The sequence below is a fragment of the Mustela nivalis genome (genome assembly GCF_964662115.1).
Source record: "Mustela nivalis genome assembly, chromosome: 1".
NCBI classification, from domain to species: Eukaryota; Metazoa; Chordata; class Mammalia; order Carnivora; family Mustelidae; genus Mustela; species Mustela nivalis.
In genome coordinates, this window is record NC_139020.1 from 68,921,957 (window position 1) to 68,944,973 (window position 23,017).

The 23,017-nt window shown below is 38.7% G+C and overlaps 1 protein-coding gene across 3 annotated transcripts in view; it reads right to left on the bottom strand.

Annotated features, from left to right (window-relative positions):
- SLC9A9 (solute carrier family 9 member A9) overlaps positions 1 to 23,017 on the bottom strand; it is a 679,861-nt gene that overhangs the window by 255,536 nt on the left and 401,308 nt on the right. For all 3 annotated transcript variants that reach the window (XM_082713071.1, XM_082713070.1, XM_082713072.1), the window contains one exon: positions 14,906 to 14,994. In XM_082713071.1, coding sequence (XP_082569197.1) covers positions 14,906 to 14,994 — 89 coding nt within the window. The remainder of the gene's footprint in view (positions 1 to 14,905; positions 14,995 to 23,017) is intronic.

Sequence of the window (23,017 nt, forward strand, 5' to 3'; positions counted from 1 at the left end):
AAGTAAATTGTGGGATACTTTTAAGTCACTAACTACAGATAGAAGAAATGCCTTTGGAGAGGTGGGAAGAGAACTGGTTTTGAAATTTGTTCCAATCCCATTTTCCCCATCTATACCTATTTGCTGTGTGATCTCAGGTAAATTACTTACCCCCTCTGTGTCCTAGTTTCTCCTTCGGTAAAATAGCTTCTAATGAGACCTAACTCACCTGTTATTGTCATGAAGATTAAATATACTAATTTTCACCAAACTGCTTTAGACTAGCAGCTATTTGATATTCAATAAATATTAATCAAATCTGCTTTCTACTACATTAAAGATTAAAGAAGTGAAAGTAGATACCCCTAACTCATCCCAGCTGAAGTCCCATTTTTTATGTAGTGTAACAGTTTTACATGCTGTGATTACTGTAATGAATCTGAATTTTAAAATGAAACCTCCATTTGTTTGCTTCAGATAGGTGAGCAAGTCACCCTATAAGAGAGGGTCTGTCAATTGGTTTTCAGTTTGGGCAGTGTGACTGCTTACCCAGATCTATGAACTGTGAAAATACTTATTTGGGTAATGTCTCCAAAACATCCTGCCTGCAAATACAAAGTTATTTATACAAACATCCAAATTTTAATGTCTCTAAGCCTCCACCTACTCACACAGAATATAAAATCCCTTCCAGAGTTTCCTTTTCTCTTAAATATTTATGAGATTTCCAAAGGGGAGCCGTATGAGTGACTTTAATGTCCCCTAGGTCACTGGTTCTCAAGTGTGGCTGCACATTAGAAACAGCTAAGGAACTTTAACATTTTTGCTGCCAAGGCTGTACCCCATGCAGGTTAAATCATAATCCCTGGGGGAGGCACCAGGCATCATGATTTTGACAATTTCCTGGGTGCTTCTAATGAGCAGCACAGTTAGAGAATCAGTGCCCGAAGCCCACCAGTGTGTGGTTCCCACATGAAGTCACTTAGTGTGTCTCCAGTCTGCTGGATCAAAACCCCCAGCTGTCAAATGACAGGTCTTCAGTCCTATTGTGTCTAGTGTCTTTCCAAGCTCTCAACTTTGACCGTTCATTAGACCGTTTAGGTAAAATTTTTAAAATACTGTGGGCCAGACCCCAATACAGAATCAATAAGTCAGAAGTCCTGGGTATGGAGCCCACGCATCTGGGATTTTTGAAACCTCAGTTGTTCTGACAGGCACCCAGAGTTGAGAACGACTGCTCTGGGAGTTTCCAGCGGGAGGGAGCAGGAGTGATACACATGATTCAGAGTTGAGAGCTCCCTGCCCCAGTTCTGGCTGCCCATATGGTTGCTCTGCTAAGCCATGGCAACCCTGTCTTCCACCAGCCTATTCTTAATTTATTTCAAGCTGCTGACCGTGCTCTTCAGTGCTGCCCACGCTGCAGCCACCTGCCATCTGCAATTCACTGGAGCACCTGCCCCTGACACTTGAAGCTCTATTCCTGCCTGACTCCTGGTCTCTGCCACTTATCTCTCTCTCCAGTCGGGAGGGGAGGATATTTTTTTGTGCCTATTTCTTTCAGAGATGATCTAGTAGAGTTCCTTGGATACCAGCTTAAATCATTTCAAGTTGAAATCATTTCAATGTTGAGTGCAACATTCCAGACAAAGAGGAGGGTCCTGTGAGTGAACAATGTTGTTACCCCCATTTTACAATTAGTGCTCTTCCCCTCAGAGTGCAGGCTTGCCAGCAGGTGAGTGCGTTAGGAAGGGCAATGTTTATTCTCCCAGGGTTCCACGGGAGGATGCTGAACCTCAGGATGTACCAGATGCCTTCCCATTTACAGGAATTTCTCTCTTAATTGTTTACTTATTTCTCTCTATGTCTAACTTCTTTCATTTTCTTCTTTTCTCACATCGCCACGTACCTAAATGACAATCACAAATAAAATTCAGATTCCTTCCCTTGAGTTTCCTGGACCTTGCGAAAATCAGAAACTAGGGCTATACACCTGTGTTAGTGTCTAAAACATCCTGGAGCCTTTAGTAAAGTGTTGTTGCCTTATTCCAAAGGCCCATATATCTGACTCCTGGCAATAGTCCAACCATTACATGAAACATTCAGTAGGACCAAATGAAGAAGAAATGTTCCCTTAAAAATCAGACTACTTTTCTCTGGAAGGTTAGATGGTCTCACACCCTTTTAGTTTCTAACACACTTGGATGAAGCAAAAGACCCCTGTAGACCACCTGCCTCAACTTGGTATATAAAAGCAAACCCCAAACCAAACAATAAACCAGCACAAAGGGAAGAATGGTGGTGTTTTCCCTAAGAGGGCAGTGTAAATTATTAATTTATGCCAGAAAGGAGTATAGGCAGTGTCATTAAACTGAATCATTACAACACCAGCCTTCAGACCACCATGTGAGAACACCTGCATAAGGATATAAAAAGTTAAGCTGTAAGTTTGCTTTGTGGCCCTAGGGAGAGACCTCGGGGGCTGCTCATAGAACTTTAGAAACCTGCTATGTCAGAACTCAGAATTCTGAAACTCGCTGGTTTTCATCCCATGTGCTAACTGCATGCAGTACCTTCGCTGTCTCTGTTTCTAGTTGGACAAAAGATCTTCTGCTTTAGCCCTATGTTGTGGACCCTTATGCTACCATAAGAATAGCATGCTTAGAAAGGAAAAGCAAGATGGAGGATGACAAGTCCTCGGGTATGAAGCCATAGTCCTAGAAACAAATAATCCTTTCTCCAGACCTGTGTTCCAATGACCACATTTTCACAGATATCTGGGGAAGAGAAGAGTTGTGCAAATCCAGTTACCTAGAGTGACTGAGAAGAGATTAGACATTCTTTCCCAATAGAATAAGTCCTTTATTTTTGATAAGATATTTTGTCCCTCTAATTTGTCCTTGAAACTTTAATTTGAATAGAGTAAGGCACAGAAAAAAGGGGGGAAAGAAGTAAGTCTTCAGGCATAATTTTTTTAACAGCTTGGAACCAATGGAAAAATATGTCAGAAATAGCTTGTTACCTAGATGTTCACTGTTAAAGCAGCTCCATTATAAAGGACATTCTCCCTTAAGAACAGATCAGCCACTCCTGATTCCAGTCAAGTTCTTTCTCAATGTAACCCAGAACAATTGTGTTAAGTGACTTTCCTAAAATCAAATTTTTATTCTTATTTATTAGATTTCCCTTTCAGGTACTTTAATCAGGGTTCTCTATCATATCTCCACTGGTGGGATTCTTTGGATTTTTGAGTTGTTGTCTCCACAAGCAATTCAATTTCTCTTCTGAAGGAATTGCACAAAGACTTAACATTTTATTAAATCCATTTGCTGCAACTTTCAAGACCATCAAGGAAATGGCATCCTTAAATTTGGCAACATTCTTTAACAAACACACACTATAGCACATGTATTCAGCCTTGATGTTTTCTGTGCTGCATCAATAAAATTTAATTAAAATGAGTAGAAAAATTACAGTAATTTCAATTTATCATCCCAAAATGCCATTATGAGACTGAAGCCCTTCATACCTGCACCTATCAAACAGGGTAATAAAACTATAATGGGCTATTCAAGGGGGTTATACCATTGCCATCCTTAGAAATTTTAAGGTAATGAGCAACCATCTGTCTTGAATGTCATTAAAGCAAGGACCAAGCCAGTCAATCTTTTAAACCCTATTCAGATAAGTTTTTCCATTACACATTGAATCAGACCCATACATAGAAGGACATGGATAATATATATTTATATGTTGATATTCAAGTGTTTATGGCAGTATTTTGTTTAGTTTTGTTTTCTAAAGGCAAAAGAATGAGAGAGTGAGACAAAGAGCAAGAATGAAAGTAAGAGAGAGACAGAGGATCATCTCTTTGAGGGGCTGAGGCCCTATATAGTGAGAAAGAATACAAAGCCATTATTTTGGGGAAAATGTATTAAGAAAATTAAATTTTAGGGTGCCTGGGTAGCTCAGTTGGTTGAGCAGCTGCCGTCAGCTCAGGTCATGATCCCAGACTTCCAGGATCGAGTCCTCATCTGGCTCCCAGCTCCTTGGGAAATCTGCTTCTCCCTCTGACCTTCTCCTCTCTCATGCTCTCTATCATTCATTCTCCCTCAAATAAATAAATAAAATCTTTTAAAAAAAGGAAAATTAAATTTTAGAAAAAGCTAAATGAAATAAGTATACATTCTTGGAGTTCTGGAAGATAAGAAAGACAAAAAGTAAGAGAAGACTTTGAAATCTTGTTGGCAAGAAATTTAAAGGTGAATTAATATGGGTCATAAAGATATTGCTTATTGTGTAGAGATAAAGACAGTCCCATTAGGTGACTCTAATATGGCTTTTTATGATGGTGATGATGAAGAAGAAGAAAACAACTAATACTCAGTGTGTGGAATACTGATGAATTAAAAAAAAAGAAAACCAACTAGCAAAATGGAATAAAATATCTATCACAAGATAAAGAGGTGAACAGAACAGAAGCGATAGCACCAATACTTCGGTGGAAAATGAAAAGACTTTTTTTGTTCTACCTTATTAAGGTTCTTTGAAGCCAGTGTTAAAGCTAAGGAAGAAGAAGAGCAAAGGGAGGAGTGGTGGTCAATAGGGAAAAAGTTACTTGGGCTCATTACCCTCTATTAAAGGAAAGAGGGAAAAAGAAGAGAAGCCTAAGGAGAAGAGGGACAATAATAGTGATAAAGTGGAGAAGAATGAATTAGAGGAAATAGTAGTGGAATGGATAAGAAAATCCAAGAGCTGTTTCTTAAACTGATTGGTAGAATATGCAGTTTTGCAAGTTAAAAAAGGGAGTAAATACATACATATCATTCTCTATAGGAAAGGTATATGGTCAAATGTATTAAAACAATATTGAAGAATAATAATGGGTTATGATGCACAACTCTATCCTATGCAAAATGTGATTCATAGTGGTATTTGCCTCATGGATCTTTCAGTGTCTATTAATTGAGATAATCTAAGAGACACATATTTATCGTGCCATGCACAATATAGAGTTCAACAATTGTTATTAACATAGAAAGAAGTAGTAAACCTGAACATTCAACCATATAAAAAATTGAAACCATTATCAAAAAATCATTTCCAAAAATATCATCAGGTATGGTACATATGGTAGTTTTAAAATACGTCCACAATTCTTTGATACACCTCCCTTCAAGAGATGGAGCTTAATTCCCCTCCCAATGAGTGTGGACTGGTCTTAGCGACTTGTTTCTATCAAACAGATTATGGTAGAAGTGACAGTGTGTGATTTCAGAGGACAGTTAAGAAAACTCATTTCTACTCTCTTCATTTTCTCTCTCTCCCTCTCCTCTTCCTGGTTTCAGTTGCTCTGAGGGAAAGTAAGCTTTCATATCATGGAGGACACTCAAGCAGCTAGCTCTAGAGATGACAAATGGTGAAGAATGGAGAGCTTCTACCAACAGCTGTGTGAGTAAGCCATCTTGTAGTGTGCCATCCGGACCCATCCAAATCTTCAGATTCTTCAGCCTTGGACAACAGCATTTTTAGTCATATCATGAGAGACTATGAGCTAGAACTATCCAGCCAAACTGATGTTCATGGACTCAGAGCCCTCAAAAACTGTATGAAATAATGAAAACTTATTGTTTTAAGCTTCTAAGTTATGGGGTAATTTGTTACACTGCAACAGATAATTAATACACCAAAGGCTGCTATCCCTTCAGCACTGATTTAGGTCTAGTTTGGTCCCTGGGTGGGAGAACTGACTCTACCCCTCCAAGTCATTGAACTTCCTTGGGATTCAGTTTCCTTCAACACAATTCTGGGTTTAAAAGTTTATCTTTATAGTCCCACCTTACTCTAAACTTCCTCAATTTTTTTTTATTAGAATGTGCATAAGTGGGGGTGGGGGTTGGAGGGGGCAAAGAGAGAACCTTATGTAGGCTCCACACCCAGCCTGAAGCCCAACTCGGGGCTTGATCTCACCACCCTGAGATCATGACTCGAGTTGAACTCAAGATCTGAATGTTTAACCACCTGAGTCACCCGTGTGCTCCTGAACTTGCTGGATTTTATGACTTAAAAAATTCAACTGCAATTATATACTATGATAAACAAACACAGATGTGTGGTTAAAAGAGTAGCTAAGATTTAATTGAGAATTTACAGTACAATTATATCTTTACCAAAGGAAAAAATTTACATGAAAGATTTTTAAGGGAAAGCATAGTTCATATCTTACTTAGCTTTATTTCTCTCTGGGCCTCAGTATCTGGCCTATAGGAAGTATCCACAACTGAGGGTGCAAATGGTCATTTGTGACCCCCTACTATAATGCACACTGGTTGTGGAGTAAGGGTTCGCAGACAAGAATTCTTTCTGGGCACTGAAAGTACAGTGTGCTCTTGCCATGATGTGTGAGCTCCATTCTCATTAGCATTTTAAAAAGAACACTTATTAGCTGAACTACTAAATGTCCTTTATACAATATAATGAATTTCATTGAAAAGAATCACCAGCTTAGCTAAGGAGAAATTTAAACACTTTGCCATCATTTATAAATTCAACTCTTCTAGGATGGCATTTTTAAAGGTACTTTGAATGAAAGGAAGAAGAAAAGTGGTAGAAATCTTGACAAAAGAAATGTAATTAGAGTAAAAAAATAAAAAAGGCAATTCTATGCTTTATGAAGATATCTTTGATCTTACTTCTCAGAAGCCAGGGAAGCAGGGGCATTGTTGCCCATGACATTCTCTCTCTCTTTCTCTCCACTGTGCCTTGGAACAGGTAACTGGGATGGAACGTGCCTGCTTTTGTTAAAACTGACGGAGAAAAATTGCACAAAACCATAATCAAAAACCACTGTAATGCAAATCAATAAGGTAGAGGTACACTGCAGGAAACTCACACAAGTGATGGAATTGTGCTTGATCTTTCTTTCAGTATCTCAGGATTACCCTAGACATTTGCTTTATGCATCCAACTCATTACATTTAAATTAATGCATCATATCAGAATTAAATAAAACCATTAATTAGCATATATTGTTTCCCCTCTATTTTTTGTCTTGGAATGCTAATGGTCATAATTCATTCATTCATTCATTTATTTATTAATTCAGCAAGTATTTAATGAACTCCTAAGTTTAAGGCAAAAATCAAATGGCAAATTTCCATAACTTTTCACATAGAACACAACATCCAAAGAAGTTAGAAAGGACAAAAATAGGTCTAGATGTACAGAAGGTTAAGATAAATTTAGATGTTATATACATAAGTAGTTTATCAAAAGGAAGTGTGGTGAGCAGTGAGATGGATGTCGTAGATTGCTGTCATTTCCTTCATGATAATATCTTCATTATCTTTGTAAGGCACAAATCTGATTATCATCATCATTTCTATGCCTAAAAGCCTTAGGCAGTTATTAGCCTTATAGGATACAGTTCTCCTAAATGAGGCACAGTGAGACACTAAAAGTTCTGTCTGAAATCACCTCTTCATTTTAATTCTCAGCTCTCTCCCACGTCCTTCCCTTTCTGCTCCCCAACCTTTATCAGCGGCTTCAACACACTCCTACCTACCTCCCCAAGGGTATCCCAGTCAGAGTTCACTACTTTGCTTTCATCCCCCATGAAGTCTGCTTATAATCTTCTAATTATCCAAACTTCCAATCCACAAGCAGCTTCCCAGGAACACCTTGCCTCCAGGAAGCAATTCAGTCATCTGGCCCCCATGACCTGTTGCACATTCCTCTGTGTTAACATCTGTCATGTGGGGCTGTTGTCTGTGCATGTGTGTGCTAGCATGTGCATATACATGTGTGTCTATGCAAATGTGTGTCCCCTGCAGTATCAGGAACTCCTAAGGATGAGAATTGGGTCTTATTTGTCTTTGTCTCACTGGCTTCTAGCATGGTATCTTCAGTGGTGCTTAGTCCATGCTTGAATTGAAAAGCTGGAAAGGTCTTTGGTCAGATTTTGAGACTCAGTGGGAACAATTATCTCTGTACTCTCCACCTCAAGAATATAGACAGTCTTTAGGAAAAGCCATTGCAACCACTCAGGAATAGGAGATTTCCATAGGAAATACCCAGCCCTCAGTGAAACTTTTCATTCCAGGATGAACCAGGGACTTTGGTTTTTGATTGCTTCATCCTTGGATTTGATTTGACAATTCCTTAAACATGGTCTACCCAACAATTTGTCCTCAAGATCAATGGCAAACTTGGATCTCCCCCCGCCCCCATCCTTATGCATTGCAGTCCGTAAGCAAGTGATCTCTGCCCAGTCCTAGTCTGCGAGAAGGAACCAGATACATATCTTATGCTCTATATCAAGTCACAGGATGTTAGGTTTAAAGCATGATCCCTAAAACTCAGTCATACAGGTTATTCATTCATTTTACAAATGAGAAAACAGAAGCTCACAGGTATTAATTTAATTATCCAAGGCCTCCACCATTACTTATAGAGATGAGGGACAAATTCCAGCATTCTGGACTCTCAGTCTTCTTTCTACCATATCATCTGACCTCTCTCACGTTCCAGATCTTTTGCTTCAGTTTTCTTATAAAGTCATGCACAGCACATCCAACTTGGCACCATTTTCTTATTGGAAATATAAATTTGGATCTGCATTGCTGCCTTTCCATTCAATAATGATAAACACTCAAAATATCATCTGGGTTGAATAGAAATAAAATAAGCATCTGGAAAGAATGTGCTATAATGAAGATGCCATTGTTTGCTCATAAATGCCAGACAAAGAATCTGGCTTTTTAAAAACAACTGAATGAAAATATCCATGTCAACCCCAATTTATACTTTAGTAAAAAAATTAAAATGCACTAAGATTGCCAGGTTTTCAAAGATTATAGAATTAAATACAAGATAAATGACTCATTATCTTAATTAACTGAAAGTATAATAAAGATCACCATTCATTTATTCTTTAATTCATCTATCCATCCATTCAAGGTTTATTGAATAAATGATGCTATGTTCCACAATTCCTGCTATTGCATCTATTAATCAAAGAATATTTACTGGAGTGCCAGTAACAGTCAGTTAAGCATCTGCCTTTGGTTCAGGCCATGAACCCCAAGGTCCTGGAATCATGAACCCCCAGGTCCTAGGCTCAAGCCCCGCATCAGGCTCCCTGTTCAGTGGGAAGCCTGCTTCTCTCTCTCCCTCTGCCCCTCCCCCTGCTCATGTACTCTGTCTCTCTCTCTCTTTCAAATAAATAAAATCTTGAAAATAAATAAATAAATAAAATCTTTGAAGAAGAAAAACATATTTATTAACAGGCAAAATAGTTTGAACTATAAAGTCAAAAGATCGAAATTTAAAATATGCCTCTACCACTTACAAGTTTTGGCAAACCTGCTACCACACAGTCTTCTCTTTTCTGATTATTCCTATCATCACACAAAAGTACTGCTATTTTTCTACCTTAAAAATAAAAAGATTTTTCTTTTAGCCTCACTTCTCCCTCTAGCTAGCATCTCATTTCCCTGCTCCCAGCAAAACTCCTTTGGAAGACATGTCCATAAATGCAGTTTCCAATTTCTTTCCTTCCACCCTCTCTTGAACCTATTATAATCAGGTGTTTACCCTGACACTCCACCAATATGGCTCTTATCAATGTCATCAATGATGTTCATGTTCTTCATCTTACTCGACCATTCGGCAGAATTTGTCATAACTCATCATGCTCCTTTTTTAAGAGACTCTCTTCATTTGAGTTCCAAGACACCATATTTTCTTTATTTTCCTTCTCCCTACTGGCTACTATCTCTTAAGCTCCTTTACTTGTTCCTGGTGTCTTACCATTGCAGTGCCTCAAGGCTTGATTTCTGGATCTCTCCCCATTAATCTCTTAGACATCTCATCTAGCTTCATGTTTTCAATATCATCTCTATGTTGATGACTTCCAAAATTATACTTCTCACCTCAACCACTCTCCCGAACTCCAGAATTCTATGGAGCTACTCAGCAAGCTACTTAGTGGCTCCATTTATTGACCAATACACATCTCAAACGTAACAAGTGAATGCTCTACTTGAATTGTCCCTCAAACCTGTTGTCTTGCAGTGCTCTTTGACTAATAAATGATGCCTCCATTCTTGAAAATTTAAATCATATTATGCAGTGCCTTTACTTAAAAGCCTCCAGTGTTTCTTCACTTTGTTTAGGTTCTCCATGCCCTGTCCATGTCACTGCCTTGATACCGTCTGTCATATTCCCTCCTGGTCCACATTGGTCATTTTGCCTCAGGTGGCCTATATACCTGTTGTTCTCAATTTCTGGGCAGCTCTGATCCAAATGTCCACATAACTCTCCCTTTTACTTCTTTCAAGTGTCACTTTCTTATTGAGAACTTCCCTGACCACCCCATCTAAAATTGCAAACTGCCTCCCATACCTACACACCTAACTCCCTTGTCTACTTTATTATTGGCCTTATGACTTGCCTTAAACACACTACATATCTAGCATATTTATTCTGATTACAAAAAAATATATCCTCTACTAGAAGAAATTCTTTTTTCTTCCCTCTTCTACTCCAGCACCTTGAACAGTGACCAGCACAAAATAAGCTCTCAAAAAATGTTAGTTAAATGAATGAAGGAAAAAAAAATGAATGAAGGTAAGCAGTGAAAATAAGGAGAGCTACTTCTCAGGTAAAAAAAAATAAGTAGTAAGTAAATAAAATAATTACTTCATACATGTTAATGTATAATACATGTTCATTATTTTAAAAAAAATTATAGGCTCATGTGTATCTGTTGAAAATAATTTTTAGGTGGGAACTGCAGGAAGGGAAGGAGAAATTCTAGTTAAAAGGGTTGGTAGGGAAGTGCATGGTTTTGCAAGTCAGCCTCAGGCAAGGTAAAGATAGCTCTGGAAACACCCTGGAGTTTGGCCCAGATTATCAGCGTCTAGGCCAGTTTAGCAAGTGAGGGCATGAAGGAGGAAAGGGTTGGAAGGCAGGTTCGGATCTGTATGAGTAGTATCATGAAGTCTGTATGGAGTCTTCTATATGGTTCAAGGTGAGACCTCTAGGCTCACATACTGCTATGTGCTGATGTCCATCTTGGGTACCTCTAGCAGTATTCAGTTTCTGGGGCAAGAGTAAGGGCTTACAGTATTTGTCATTTCTAGGGCTAGGTGTACATACCCTAAAGAAAGCAAAACACTGCAAGTCTAAGGAAAGGGATTGCTGCACATGTTCATATAGTCTTTAATAGAATGGTTTGCTATCAAAATATAAATCCTTGCAGTGAGTAACAGAAATCAAGTGTCTCTATTATGCTGCTTTGTGCCTAACACATAGTGATGTTACATGTTTTTTCATAGGTTGGAGTAAAAATCAATTCACAAAACATATTTTAAAGTGAAAATGCAATTTTAAAAAAGGCACTCCAATTCTTGAAGTTATAAAGGATATATGATTCTCAAAAGTCTTTGTATCCAGGTGTAGCTATTGGATTAGCTGATACAGGCCCAGTCCATGAATAAAATTTCTTTAGAAACCATATCACCTTTGAATTTTATAATACAAAGTAGATTTTCATAGATTGTCCTTGGACTTCACTAACTGACTTCCTTTGTTCCCACTAAACAGTTCCGGGGACAGAGGTATAGAGCCTGTGTTACTTTTACTAACACAGGCTCTATACCTCTGTCCCCGGAACTGTTTAATGGGAACAAAGGAAGTCAGTAAAGTCTCACCGACAGTGAACACAGTGTGGGGAGGTACAGAGGAAGATACTGCTCTCTATAACCATGTATTATCAACCAATAATATCTTGCAAATCTTCCCCAGTTTCAGAGAGGACATAGTGGTAACCTCTATAATACTGCCTCAACTTCTCTACAACTTGTAATTGGCTTCCCACGTGGAGTTTGAGCTTTGTTTGCTACACTGGTACAGATGTGGCCATGAGCTGCTTTTCTGTGAAGTTCATTAAAGGTCTGGGATCTCATTTCTTTCAAAGGATGACCTCAGACTCTGTACACAAGTGTGGAAAATATGAACATGGAGGTATGCATGTGTGTATAAATATGTATACATGATATATATATATATATATATATATATATAAAATATATAAAAGAAATAGAATATTCAATCATAAAAGAAATAGAAAATGACAAATGACAAATCTCGAGAGAAAAGAAATGAAGAAGGGAAGGCATTCATTAAGCTTCTACTATGAATTAGACACCCAAGAAGGGATGTAAAGGGGGATACGAAGATGGAGGGATGAAAGTATCAGATGTTAAAGAATGAACTTGTAAAAATGTCCTTCCTTAAAGGAGAGCATTATAAAACCGGATGCTGGAAGTCGATTAGGGAATGCTTGTCAAATCACTGAGAGAACAGAAGGCTGTGGTGCACTGATTTTGGCTTTGTCTCCCGTAGGTGCTAGGTTGCTGTCTTGCCATGAGATGAGTTATCTTTGAAGTTCTGCTGAGCAGTCTAGATAGTGTGACTTAAAAGTGCAAGTCCCTAACCAGAGTTCAGTTCTCCAGAATACAAATGCTCAGAGAACCAGTCAAAGTCAGAAAAGAAAAAACCAGCCCAAGATATTTCCCTTTAAGCCCTAGAGAATGCTGTAGTCTCTATAATTAAAAGGATATTATATTGGAAGTTGCTAGGTATTGGTATCATTTTTTTTTTTTTAACTGTGTGTCCTTAAAAAATCTGTAATTGTGTCTTTATGATTCCCCTGATGGTCAGAGAGGGAAGGCTGTCCTGGGAGAGGCCTAGGTAGGTAGGAGGTAGGGTCACAGCCTGCTAAGCTTGGGACATGACAAAGACAGAGGAAACTAATTACCATTTTAGAGCTTTAAGGTAGGTCTTCAAAAACTGTTTAGGAACTTCTGGCCAATTACATTTTGCTCAGATGTCACTTTGGCTGCTTCCACCCCCATTGTTCTAACATCATATTAAATATCCTCAGCATTTTTGGGCTTATAATAGAAGATTCTCTGCCTCCATTTGTATTTTGGGGTAGGTTGCAAACATTTGGTCCAATTCTTCATTATTCTCTTTATCCACACTCCTTAACCATATAACCTTGCAGCGCTCTCCCACTGTGGGCTGGTGACCGGGTCAGTCTCTTGACCTTAGGCTTACGCATGTGATTTTCTTTGGTCAATAGGATGTGAAAATGTGATGCAAGCAGAGGCTTGAAATGGACTTGCACCTTAGGGCCTGCTTGTCTGCTAGGCGAAGAGTGACAGTCAGATGGTACTGCTACATGCCCCAGCCAAGCCCACTCTAGACTTAAGTCTTGCAGATGTGTAAGAAATAAACATTATTTTTGGATGCCACCGAGGTTAGGTTGTATGGTTGTTTCTTTCACAGCAAATGACAAATGTCATTTGATCCATGCTTCTCTTGTCTACCAGAGTCATATTTCTAAAATGGAACTCCAATTATCCTAAAATCCTAAAATCACTTTTCTTCAGATACTTCAGTGATTTCCTGTTACGGGCTGAATGCAGGCTCCCCCAAAATTCATATGTTGAAGTCCTAACCCCTAATACCTCAGAAAGTGACCTTGTTTGTAAATAGGGTCATGTAAAATATAATTAGTTTAGTTAAAATGAGGTTATACTAGAGAAGAGTGGGCCTCTAATCTGGCTGATTTGCTTAAAAAAAGGGACATTTGGAGACAGAAACACTCATAAGGAGAATGCCATGTGAATATGAAGGGTAGAGAGTAAGATGACATGTTTCCAAGTTTAAGAATACCAAAGATTGTTGGAAAACTGCCAGAAGCTAAGAGAAAGGAATAGAACAGACTCTCCCTCACAGTCCTTCGGAAGGAACTAATTCTGCTGACACCTTGAACTTAGACTTCTACATTTCTCATACAATACATTTCTGTTGGTTAAGACACTCCCCATTACCTTTAGGACAAAGTTTAAACACTCCTTCACAAGCTATGGATGTCCTTACGTAAACTGGTCTCTCGCTCTATGGATCCATCCCTCACTGTAGCCTTACCCCATTCCCTAGCACACAGAACTAGTTATAGTGCTTCAATCAATTGCTTCAGAGATTTTTGTCCATCCTCAACTTTGGTTTCAAATGCTCTTCATGCTACCTTCCCACCCTTCATTAGACTCCACATGATTACCTAATTAACTTCTATTGTATTTCAAGCTTCAGATTGGACATCATCTCTGGAAACTTTCTCTTCATCTTCCCAATCCTAACTAAAGAGGATGCCCTAATGAGTGCTCCCCAAACATCGTATACAGATATTTCTATCACAATCTGTATTACACTGTGGATAATTAATTGTTCCTTTTACATCCTTATCCTCATCAACAGACTTGGTAATGAACCCTAAAAGCAAGGACATATCCCATGTCCTTTTATCCTTAGTACCTAGTATAGTTCTTGCTGCAGAGGGGCTGTGCAGCATGTTTTTGTAAGGAATCTATGAAGGTTCATGTACAAATATCCAAACACATGTGTTTTTGGCATATGGGAGATACATTCTGCTAGTGTGACAACTAGCAGCTGAGTTTACTTAGAAGCGAAAGCACCCAATTAAAGACCAAACATCACTTCCTTATTCTTCTTCATTTCCTTCTCTCTATATAACTACCCTATCTCACATGCTTTATAATGCTTTTAGATGTAAGTGACTGTGAATTATTACTGACTGTGGGCCTTTCATCTTCAAGACTGACAGTCTATGTTCCACATTTCTCAGGAGGGAGAGACTATTATAACTATATTTTTGCTTACCAAGAGAATTGTTAATGGTTATCCTGGAGGAAAAAAAAATCTATAAATATCCAACCTATAATGAAGCCTTAAGCTTACTTTCTTCCTTCACTAATGAAATTCTTTCCGAGTACATTGCAACATAACCATTACACTGTGAAAAGAGACAAAGCCTGCAGTGAATTTTTTCTTTTACCTGTTTAGTCCTCATTTTGGAATCGGACGACAGATTGTTGTAGGTATAATGTGCTTGTGTGACTCCACAGAAGAGAACAGCAACTATTCCTGAAATTCAAAAACATACCAGTCAAAACCAATTTTCTTTCCCATCTAATACAATGGGTAGGGCCACATCAGCTAGAAGAAGAGGGGGACTTGATGTCAGTAGAGTTAAAACTGCTAATAATTACCATAATTGTCAGTTCTTCATAATTAAAAGGATCTTGTATTGGCGTACACCTTTCTACTTGTTTTAAACATGGGTCCTACAGGATTAACCTAAAGAAAAGTATTAAGAAGTACATTCTTCTTGAGGATAAATGATTCTATGATCATGAGTTAAGAAAGTTATACTTGGGGAAACATGAACAAGAGACTATGTGGGCAACTCCGGTCTTCTCATAGCTAGTGCCAACTGCTTTTTTGCATTTTCTCCTAGATGCTGGCACACTCACTCAAACATTTGCTTTTCACTGGGTATCCTGAGGAATCTGAAGAGGTTCCCATCATACATAATTTAGTATTGAAAACCATGAGTCACAAACTTAAGAAATCTATAAGGGTTTTGTTGCCCCTGCCAATACCTCTACTTGCCAAGCATGAGAGAAAGGTCCTTTTTGGCCCTGTGCCTCCCTGACAAAGCTGGGTGTTCTATTTTCTGCTGCTGAAGAACTTAGTGAGTACATTCAAGGCACACACTCCTTGAAGGTAAGCTGGTCTGTTCTTGTGTGCTTCCTTCCTATAGTGAGTCTTCAGCTGCTTCTAGGCTGACTGCAGGATTGATTTCTTAAGCTATCAGTATACCCAGCTTTATGTGACATGAAGCCATACATACACTAGATGTTCCCTGGGGATAGAGGACTAGCAACCATGAGACAAACATTGGTATTTGTCTCTGGGCTGCTATTCTCTTATCAGCTCTGAGTTGGGGTAGGCAATTGGTGGGGATGGCATTATACTTTGGATTAAAGATTCTATTAATTATGGGAAATTGAGCAGAGAGGAGGGCTTTGGGAAAAACACAAGATGTAAGTATTCCTCAAGTCAGACCAAGGGGATCGAATTGAATTTTAAGCAGCAGAGTCTTTCCAACTAAAAACACTCATAAATTAAATGCTGATGATTCTTAAGAGTATAGAGATATGTGAACTGAATACTGACATTGCAAATGAATCCACAATAAAGAATTTTAAAGAACCAAGCTTTTATTTATTTATTTATTTGGTACGTAGACTGTATGTTTCTATTTATATGGTGGTTATTACTTGGATTCGCTTTGGATAAAGTATTGTTAAGATATATTTACTTAGGGGCGCCTGGGTGGCTCAGTGGGTTAAGCCGCTGCCTTCGGCTCAGGTCATGATCTCAGGGTCCTGGGATCGAGTCCCGCATCGGGCTCTCTGCTCAGCAGGGAGCCTGCTTCCCTTCCTCTCTCTCTGCCTGCCTCTCCGCCTACTTGTGATTTCTGTCAAATAAATAAATAAAATCTTAAAAAAAAGATATATTTACTTATACAAGTGCATAGCCATTTACATGTCTTATATCCTTTTAATTTGCTTCAAAATTTTGGGCAACAGAATGACTAGGAAATTTTGCCAAGAAATATATATGCAGTAAGCATTCTATAGATTTTTGGGTAACTTTTTGGTTTTTTAGCCTTTCTTCAAAAATTCTAAGAAAGGGATGCTTATAAAGAATGTGTATTACTCTTCACAAAAATTCTATTAAAAAACAACCAATACCTGGGAAACTTTTATGGTACTGAAGCACTTTAAGTACTTTGAGGCACTAGGAAGATTGCCATACATGTTGTTTTGTTATCAAATATTTTTCTTTCCTTATTTAAAATGTAATTTACCTATCTCTGCCGATTCTGTAGTCTGTTGGAGATTTTTCTGGGTGAGGTTTAGCTGACCCTCCCACTGATGTGGAAATGTTTGATTGTATATTGATTTGCAGAGAGGTTGTGAATAAAAGGGGTGGGAGTATGTGTGGGTAGTGTATAAATGTATTCTGAGAACAAGAAGTGGTAACAAAGAAGTGTTATAAAGGAGAGGGAGAGGATTTAAGTCTGGCTGAATGCCTATGGCGGGCCAAGAACACACCGTTGTTGCTGTTGTTGTTTTACATCATCTTATCTATTGCATTGATTTATTATTTCACAATAGACTTAGTACTATTAACCAGCTCTTCCTACTGTCTTCCCCTTCTCAGTGATAGCATCTCCATTCTTCTTGCTGCTCAGGCCAAAATTCAGGATCACCCTTTACTTTTCTTCTCTCTGCGCTTCAGTGATTTTATTGTCTTGTCCTTTGAAACTTACCTGAACACAGCCACTTCTCAACACTGCCTCCCCTAACATCCTTTTCCAAGCCACAGTTGTTGTTTTTCTGCCTAGATTACAGGTTACTGATTGGTCCGCTTGTCTCCCCTGTTAGGCTCCTGCAATCTAGCTTCCATCCAGCCACAGTGGTTCTTTTAAGACGATTGAGATCATGTGAGATCATGTCAGTTCTCTTCCCTAAACTTTGTAATAGATCCCCATGACAAAAAGACCCTGTTAGGATCTAGTTTGGCCCCCTTCTTCCCTACCCACAGGTCTCTAAGCTCATCTCCTGCTATACTCATACCTTGCAGTACACTAGATCCTTGCTAAGCACACTGCAGGGCCCTTCAGTTTCTGATTCCTACTATTTGGAAAGCTCTTCAGATATCCACATGGCTCTCTCCTTCCCTTAAGATGTTACACTCTCAGACACGTCTTCTGCATGCATTCTATAAAAATGATCCCTTCCATCATTCTCTAGTTGCCTATCTTTCTTTGTTCTTTTTGATATTATTTACTGCCACCTAACATTTTGGAAATTCCTGTGTTTATTTTCTGCCTTCCAGAATGGCAAAGGAAAGCTCATTGAGTTCAGGGGGATTGACTGGTCCCTAACCCTCTGAGCAAAGCCAGGCACATGGTAGGCATTCAGTGAATATTTGCTGAATAAATTAATGCATATTCCTATTCCCATGTAACAAGTAAGAAACAAAAGTAATTTACTTAAGGTCACCTTGAAAGTGGCAGAACTGAGATTTCAAAATTTAACAAACTCCCTGTGCTTTACTGCCTGTACCAGTCCATCTGTGAATGTTTTAAGGTAATCTTAAGCCATCTAAAAAATATCATTTCTGATGTCCCAGAGAAATTGAGATATGATGATGAAGATTATATATCCAAAGAGGCTGGTATCTTGTTTGAGGATACATTCTCTAGTAGCTGGTTTTGTTTCCTTGCTTCCATTAGAACACTAGCAGGCAATGCCTCTGCTAATACTTTTTTTTTTTTTGAGTTGTGTATACAGATGCGTCACACAAACAAACAAATGAAAAGTATGCCTATATGACCAGAGGCTTGGTGTAATTAAAGTATAACAACTGAGTTGATCTAATCTTCAGTATTAGCCTACATAATCATAATTCTATACTTTAGTATTAATTAACCCACACAAATTACTGTAATTAGTATGACTTTTACAAGCCAAAACATATTTTGAAAATGTCTCATCTAAATACACCTCTAAATTCTCTGCCATTTAAGTGGATTCAGAGTTGAGGGTTTTCTCTTACAAAAGTACATGTTAGGGTGCCTGGGTGGCCCAGTTGGTTGAGCAACTGCCTTCAGCTTGGCTCGTGGTCCTGGAGTCCCAGGATTGAGTCCCACACCAGGCCCCCTGCTTGGCAGGGAGTCTGCTTCTCCCTCTGACCCTCTCCCTTCCCATGCTCTCTCTCTCTCTCTCTCAAATGAATAAACACAATATTTTCTGGAAAGTGCATTTTAGCTGTCATTGTCATTATATTTTTGCATCCCTATGCCTGCCAGCACTAGTTGTCCGACTGGTAGATGGGGCCCTAGGCAACTCTCTTACCTGCCTGGATCTCAGATTCTCGGGTCTACAGGGGGATGGAGGGCACCAAGCGCTCTCTGTGTGAGTCAGCAAACCAGGGTCTCGGCTCCAAACACACCTGCCTGTGCTCTCCCTGTGATCCTGGGGCTGGGGATCTGCAGACCCCATCTTTCTTCTCCATAGCCTGTTAAGCTCTGCTGAGATGAGCCCCAGAGTGAGGCTAGGATGTAAGAGGAAGAGAAAAGGCCTCGCTGCATTCTTGCTTGCCTATTGCTCCCGTCAGCGGCATCTCAGCAGTGGTTCTTCACCATAGCTTCCAGTTGATTCCAGCCTCATGGGCCTTCCTCAGAAAAAGCAATAGCCAGCCAGTGACCTCAGAGGTCTGGGTCAAAGCTCCCACAGTTCCCTCTTAGGAACTTACAGATTCTCTTCCATTTTGCCCTCCTGACCCAGGGTTCACACTTCCTGCCAGCACTTACTACCTGTATGGCCTCAGTGCTCCCTTTGTATTTTTTCAACTCTCTACCATCTGTACACCTAATCTCCCGCATTAAACTCTGGGCATAGCCAACTGGTTTCTCTTTTCCTGACAGAATCCCGACCAGTACTCACTTGTGTGTCCCTTCTGATTCTAAGCATTGATGGTTCCCGGAAAACACTGAAGTTTTGTCACCTGGAAGTAAGATTTTCCCCATATCGTCCTGTCATAACTGGACAATGGAGGATGCCAGTGGCAGCGGAGATGCTGTGCCAAGTCCCAGAGGACTGGCCTCAGTCTCCTTTCAATTCTACTTATGGTTAAAATTGTCATTTTAAAAAAGTGTGAGTTTGAGCGACTAGATTAGAACAAGAGACTTGGGGGAAGGAAATAAGTTAGGCCTAGAACTATTAAAGAGGCTTGGGTTATACTTGGACACGTGTCTTCTGACTCCGAATCATATGATCTTTCCAAAATATGAGCACTATCCTATAGTGTGGCTGCCTTGAAGTGTGAGAAGTTCCCTATCATTTGAAATTTTGGGGCCAAACCAAAGGTTTGAATGATTATCTGCCCGAGCTGCTGTGGGAAAAAAAACTCTTTTCATAAAGGGTCTGGATATCCTCCAGTTCCCTGGGTCTATCATTTTCCTATATACTATTTTATTAATTCACTAGGATTAACATCTCAATTTAACCTTTATTTATTTATTTATTATTTTAGGATGAGGAACTAATGCTGGTTCCAAATGAAACCTTTAGACATTTGAGTAGAGGTGGCCCAGCTTAACTTTCTCAAAAGGTAAAGACAAAACAAACTCCTGGACCATCACATATCCTTTTAAGGAGACAACTCTTCTAAAATAAAATTTTAAAACACATCATTACCATACCTTCTAATCATAAAAACTTAATTTTTTTCAAGTGAGCTATGAGATTTAAAGATAAACTCAGGAAGTCCCCTTTGTGTAGAAAAAAGATGTTTCTGAGTCTTTAAACCACAGACTTTCAGGTCAAAGGACATTGAATACGGTGAATTCTGATGTTGGTGTCCAAGTGACAGATGCAGCTCACCTCAGAGAAACCCACTTCCTTTATTTTCTCGCTTGCTGTTTCTTCCCCCTCTGTTTTGCTTGTCCTTGTCATTTCCTGGTTATGCTAAATTTACAGCATATCCTACTGTCCTCCCCCTACAGCAGAATCTTCTTGACCCCACCTGAAAGCTCAGCTATGACCCAAGCATCTGGATTAGGCAAGAGAGATTTCAAAACTCCACCTAGGGGCGCCTTGGTGGCTCAGTGGGTTAAAGCCTCTGCCTTCGGCTCAGGTCATGATCCCAGGGTCCTGGGATCGAGCCCCGCATCTGGCTCTCTGCTCAGCAGGGAGCCTGCTTCCTCCTCTCTCTCTGCCTGCTTCTCTGCCTACTTGTGATCTCTGTCTGTCAAATAAATAAATAAAATCTTTAAAAAAAAAAAAAACTCCACCTAATGCCTCTGAATGTTAATGTACATTGGAATCACCTGGGAATCTTGTAAAATTCAGATTCTTCTTCAGTAGGTTTGGAGTGGAGCCCATGATTCTGCATTTTATACTACCCGGGATGTCTATGCCACTGATCCTAGCATCTCACTTTGAGAAGCAAATCTCTGACCAATGTTTTGGTATTAAGTCTCAGTTCACCAACTCTTGTATGGCTTGCTTTGACCTTGTGTGGTCCAAAATGTTTTTTACTAACTATACAAAAAGTTTTAAAATTATATTGCTGTGTTTTTAGTTTTTATTTTTCTTTTCATAACTTCGCAGAATTGACAGGATTCCATAAAATAATTACAGTTTCATGGAACAATTATTTATCAAAGACATTTGAGGAGTTTAACTTTTTTTCTTTATATTAGTATTATTTATGAAAAATTTGGAATAAAATTGATAATATATTTTTCTTTCTATCAAACTGTTGAATAATTTTCCCCTTCAGAAAAAAGCAAATAAATCACATTCTTCAATCACAATATTATAAAATTGGAAATTAACAAAAAAAGCATATCTACAAAAATGTATCCATTAGGTATTTTTAACTGTATTCTTCTAGATGAAATTGGAGTTGAAGATGAAATCAAATTTGCAATTTGAGCTTATGTAGAAATAAATAACAGGGAGTGTAGAATATACTTCTTATCGAAACCAATGAGATGAGACCAGATTATTCAGAGGGAAGTTTACAGACTTGTATGCATTCCATTAGGAAAAAAAAAAAAAAAAGAATCGGACGATTTACCTCAAGAAGCTAGACAACAGACATAATGGACTCAAAGAAAGTGGAATTAAAAACCCAATAAAAGAAAAATAAAAACAAAATGGTCAAAGAGAACATATAACACCTAGATTTGGTCAGTAAAATTAAGAGTTGTAAAGTAATTATGTGGTTTAGGTGCCTGGGTGGCTCAGTAGGTTAAGCCTCTGCCTTTGGCTCAGGTCATGATCTCAGGGTCCTGGGATTGAGTCCTGCATCGGGCTCTCTGCTCAGCAGGGAGCCTGCTTCCCTCTCTCTCTCTCTCTTCGTCTGCCTCTGCCTACTTGTGATCTATCTCTGTCAATTAAATAAATAAAATCTTAAAAAAAAAAGTAATTGTGTGGTTTGTGTCTTTCAGGGCCTGGGGTCATTAAGATCTCCACCCTTCTCAGGCTGCCATTCTCTGGTTATGGTTATAGGTAGAAAATGGGTTACATTGGCCAATGGCTTCACCAACTAAGAGTCAGTTTTCTCATTTGGGTAGTATCGAATCCGTCTTAGAGGTCTGTTCTCAATATAAAGCTATATCATGGATATTAACATGCTTCATAAAATAAACATTAATAAGTACATCCCAGATTTTACTATAATTACTAGAAGTAGATGAAAGAAAGAAGACATGAAAAGAAGGAATAGCTTAGCTGATTCCACAGATAGACACAATACTTCCTGTTTCATACACTGCTGGGGGAAGAAGTAGAAAGGATCTAGTACATGTCTTGTATATTCTATATCCTTAATCATTACTTTTTGCCATTTCTTCCACAGTAATTCCTGTGCCAAGAAAAACCAAATGAAAATGAGCTCTTTATTCCTAATAATCCAAATTTAGACAATTTTCAGTAATAGTCTAGTTAAGTACTAGATTTTTGCAAGTTATCTTGGGTATCTGCTATCATCTACTCAAATCCTATTTATCTATGGAGGTCATTCAGTGAGTAAACACAGGTTATGGCTATGGGGGACACAAGGATGGATAAAGCTGGTCTTAGACTTCAAGCAGCTTTATGTCTTCTCACAGAGACAACATGTACACAAAGACATCTAATAGAAAGTATAATGTAGTTGGTGACAAGAAAACAGAAATCCTGAGAGATTATGATTTCTTTTGGGCTGGGGAAGGTGCAAGAGAAATGGGAAAAATTTTCCTAAAAGATGCAGAGGTATTTGGGTGTTGAAAGATGACAAGAGTTTGAGGATGACGAATCAGGAGTAGGGAATTCAATGTGAATGAAGGGAGAGAGGCAGGAGACTGTGGAGCATGTGTGAGAAATGTGCAGTTTACCTGCACGCTTTGGGTTTTAATCAATTACAGGTTAGGACATAAATACAAATAGAATTAATTAATTAATTAATTAATTAAATTTTCTAGAAAAACTTATTAAAATAAACAATTATTAAACTGTATTAATTGTCAAACTAACTGCTA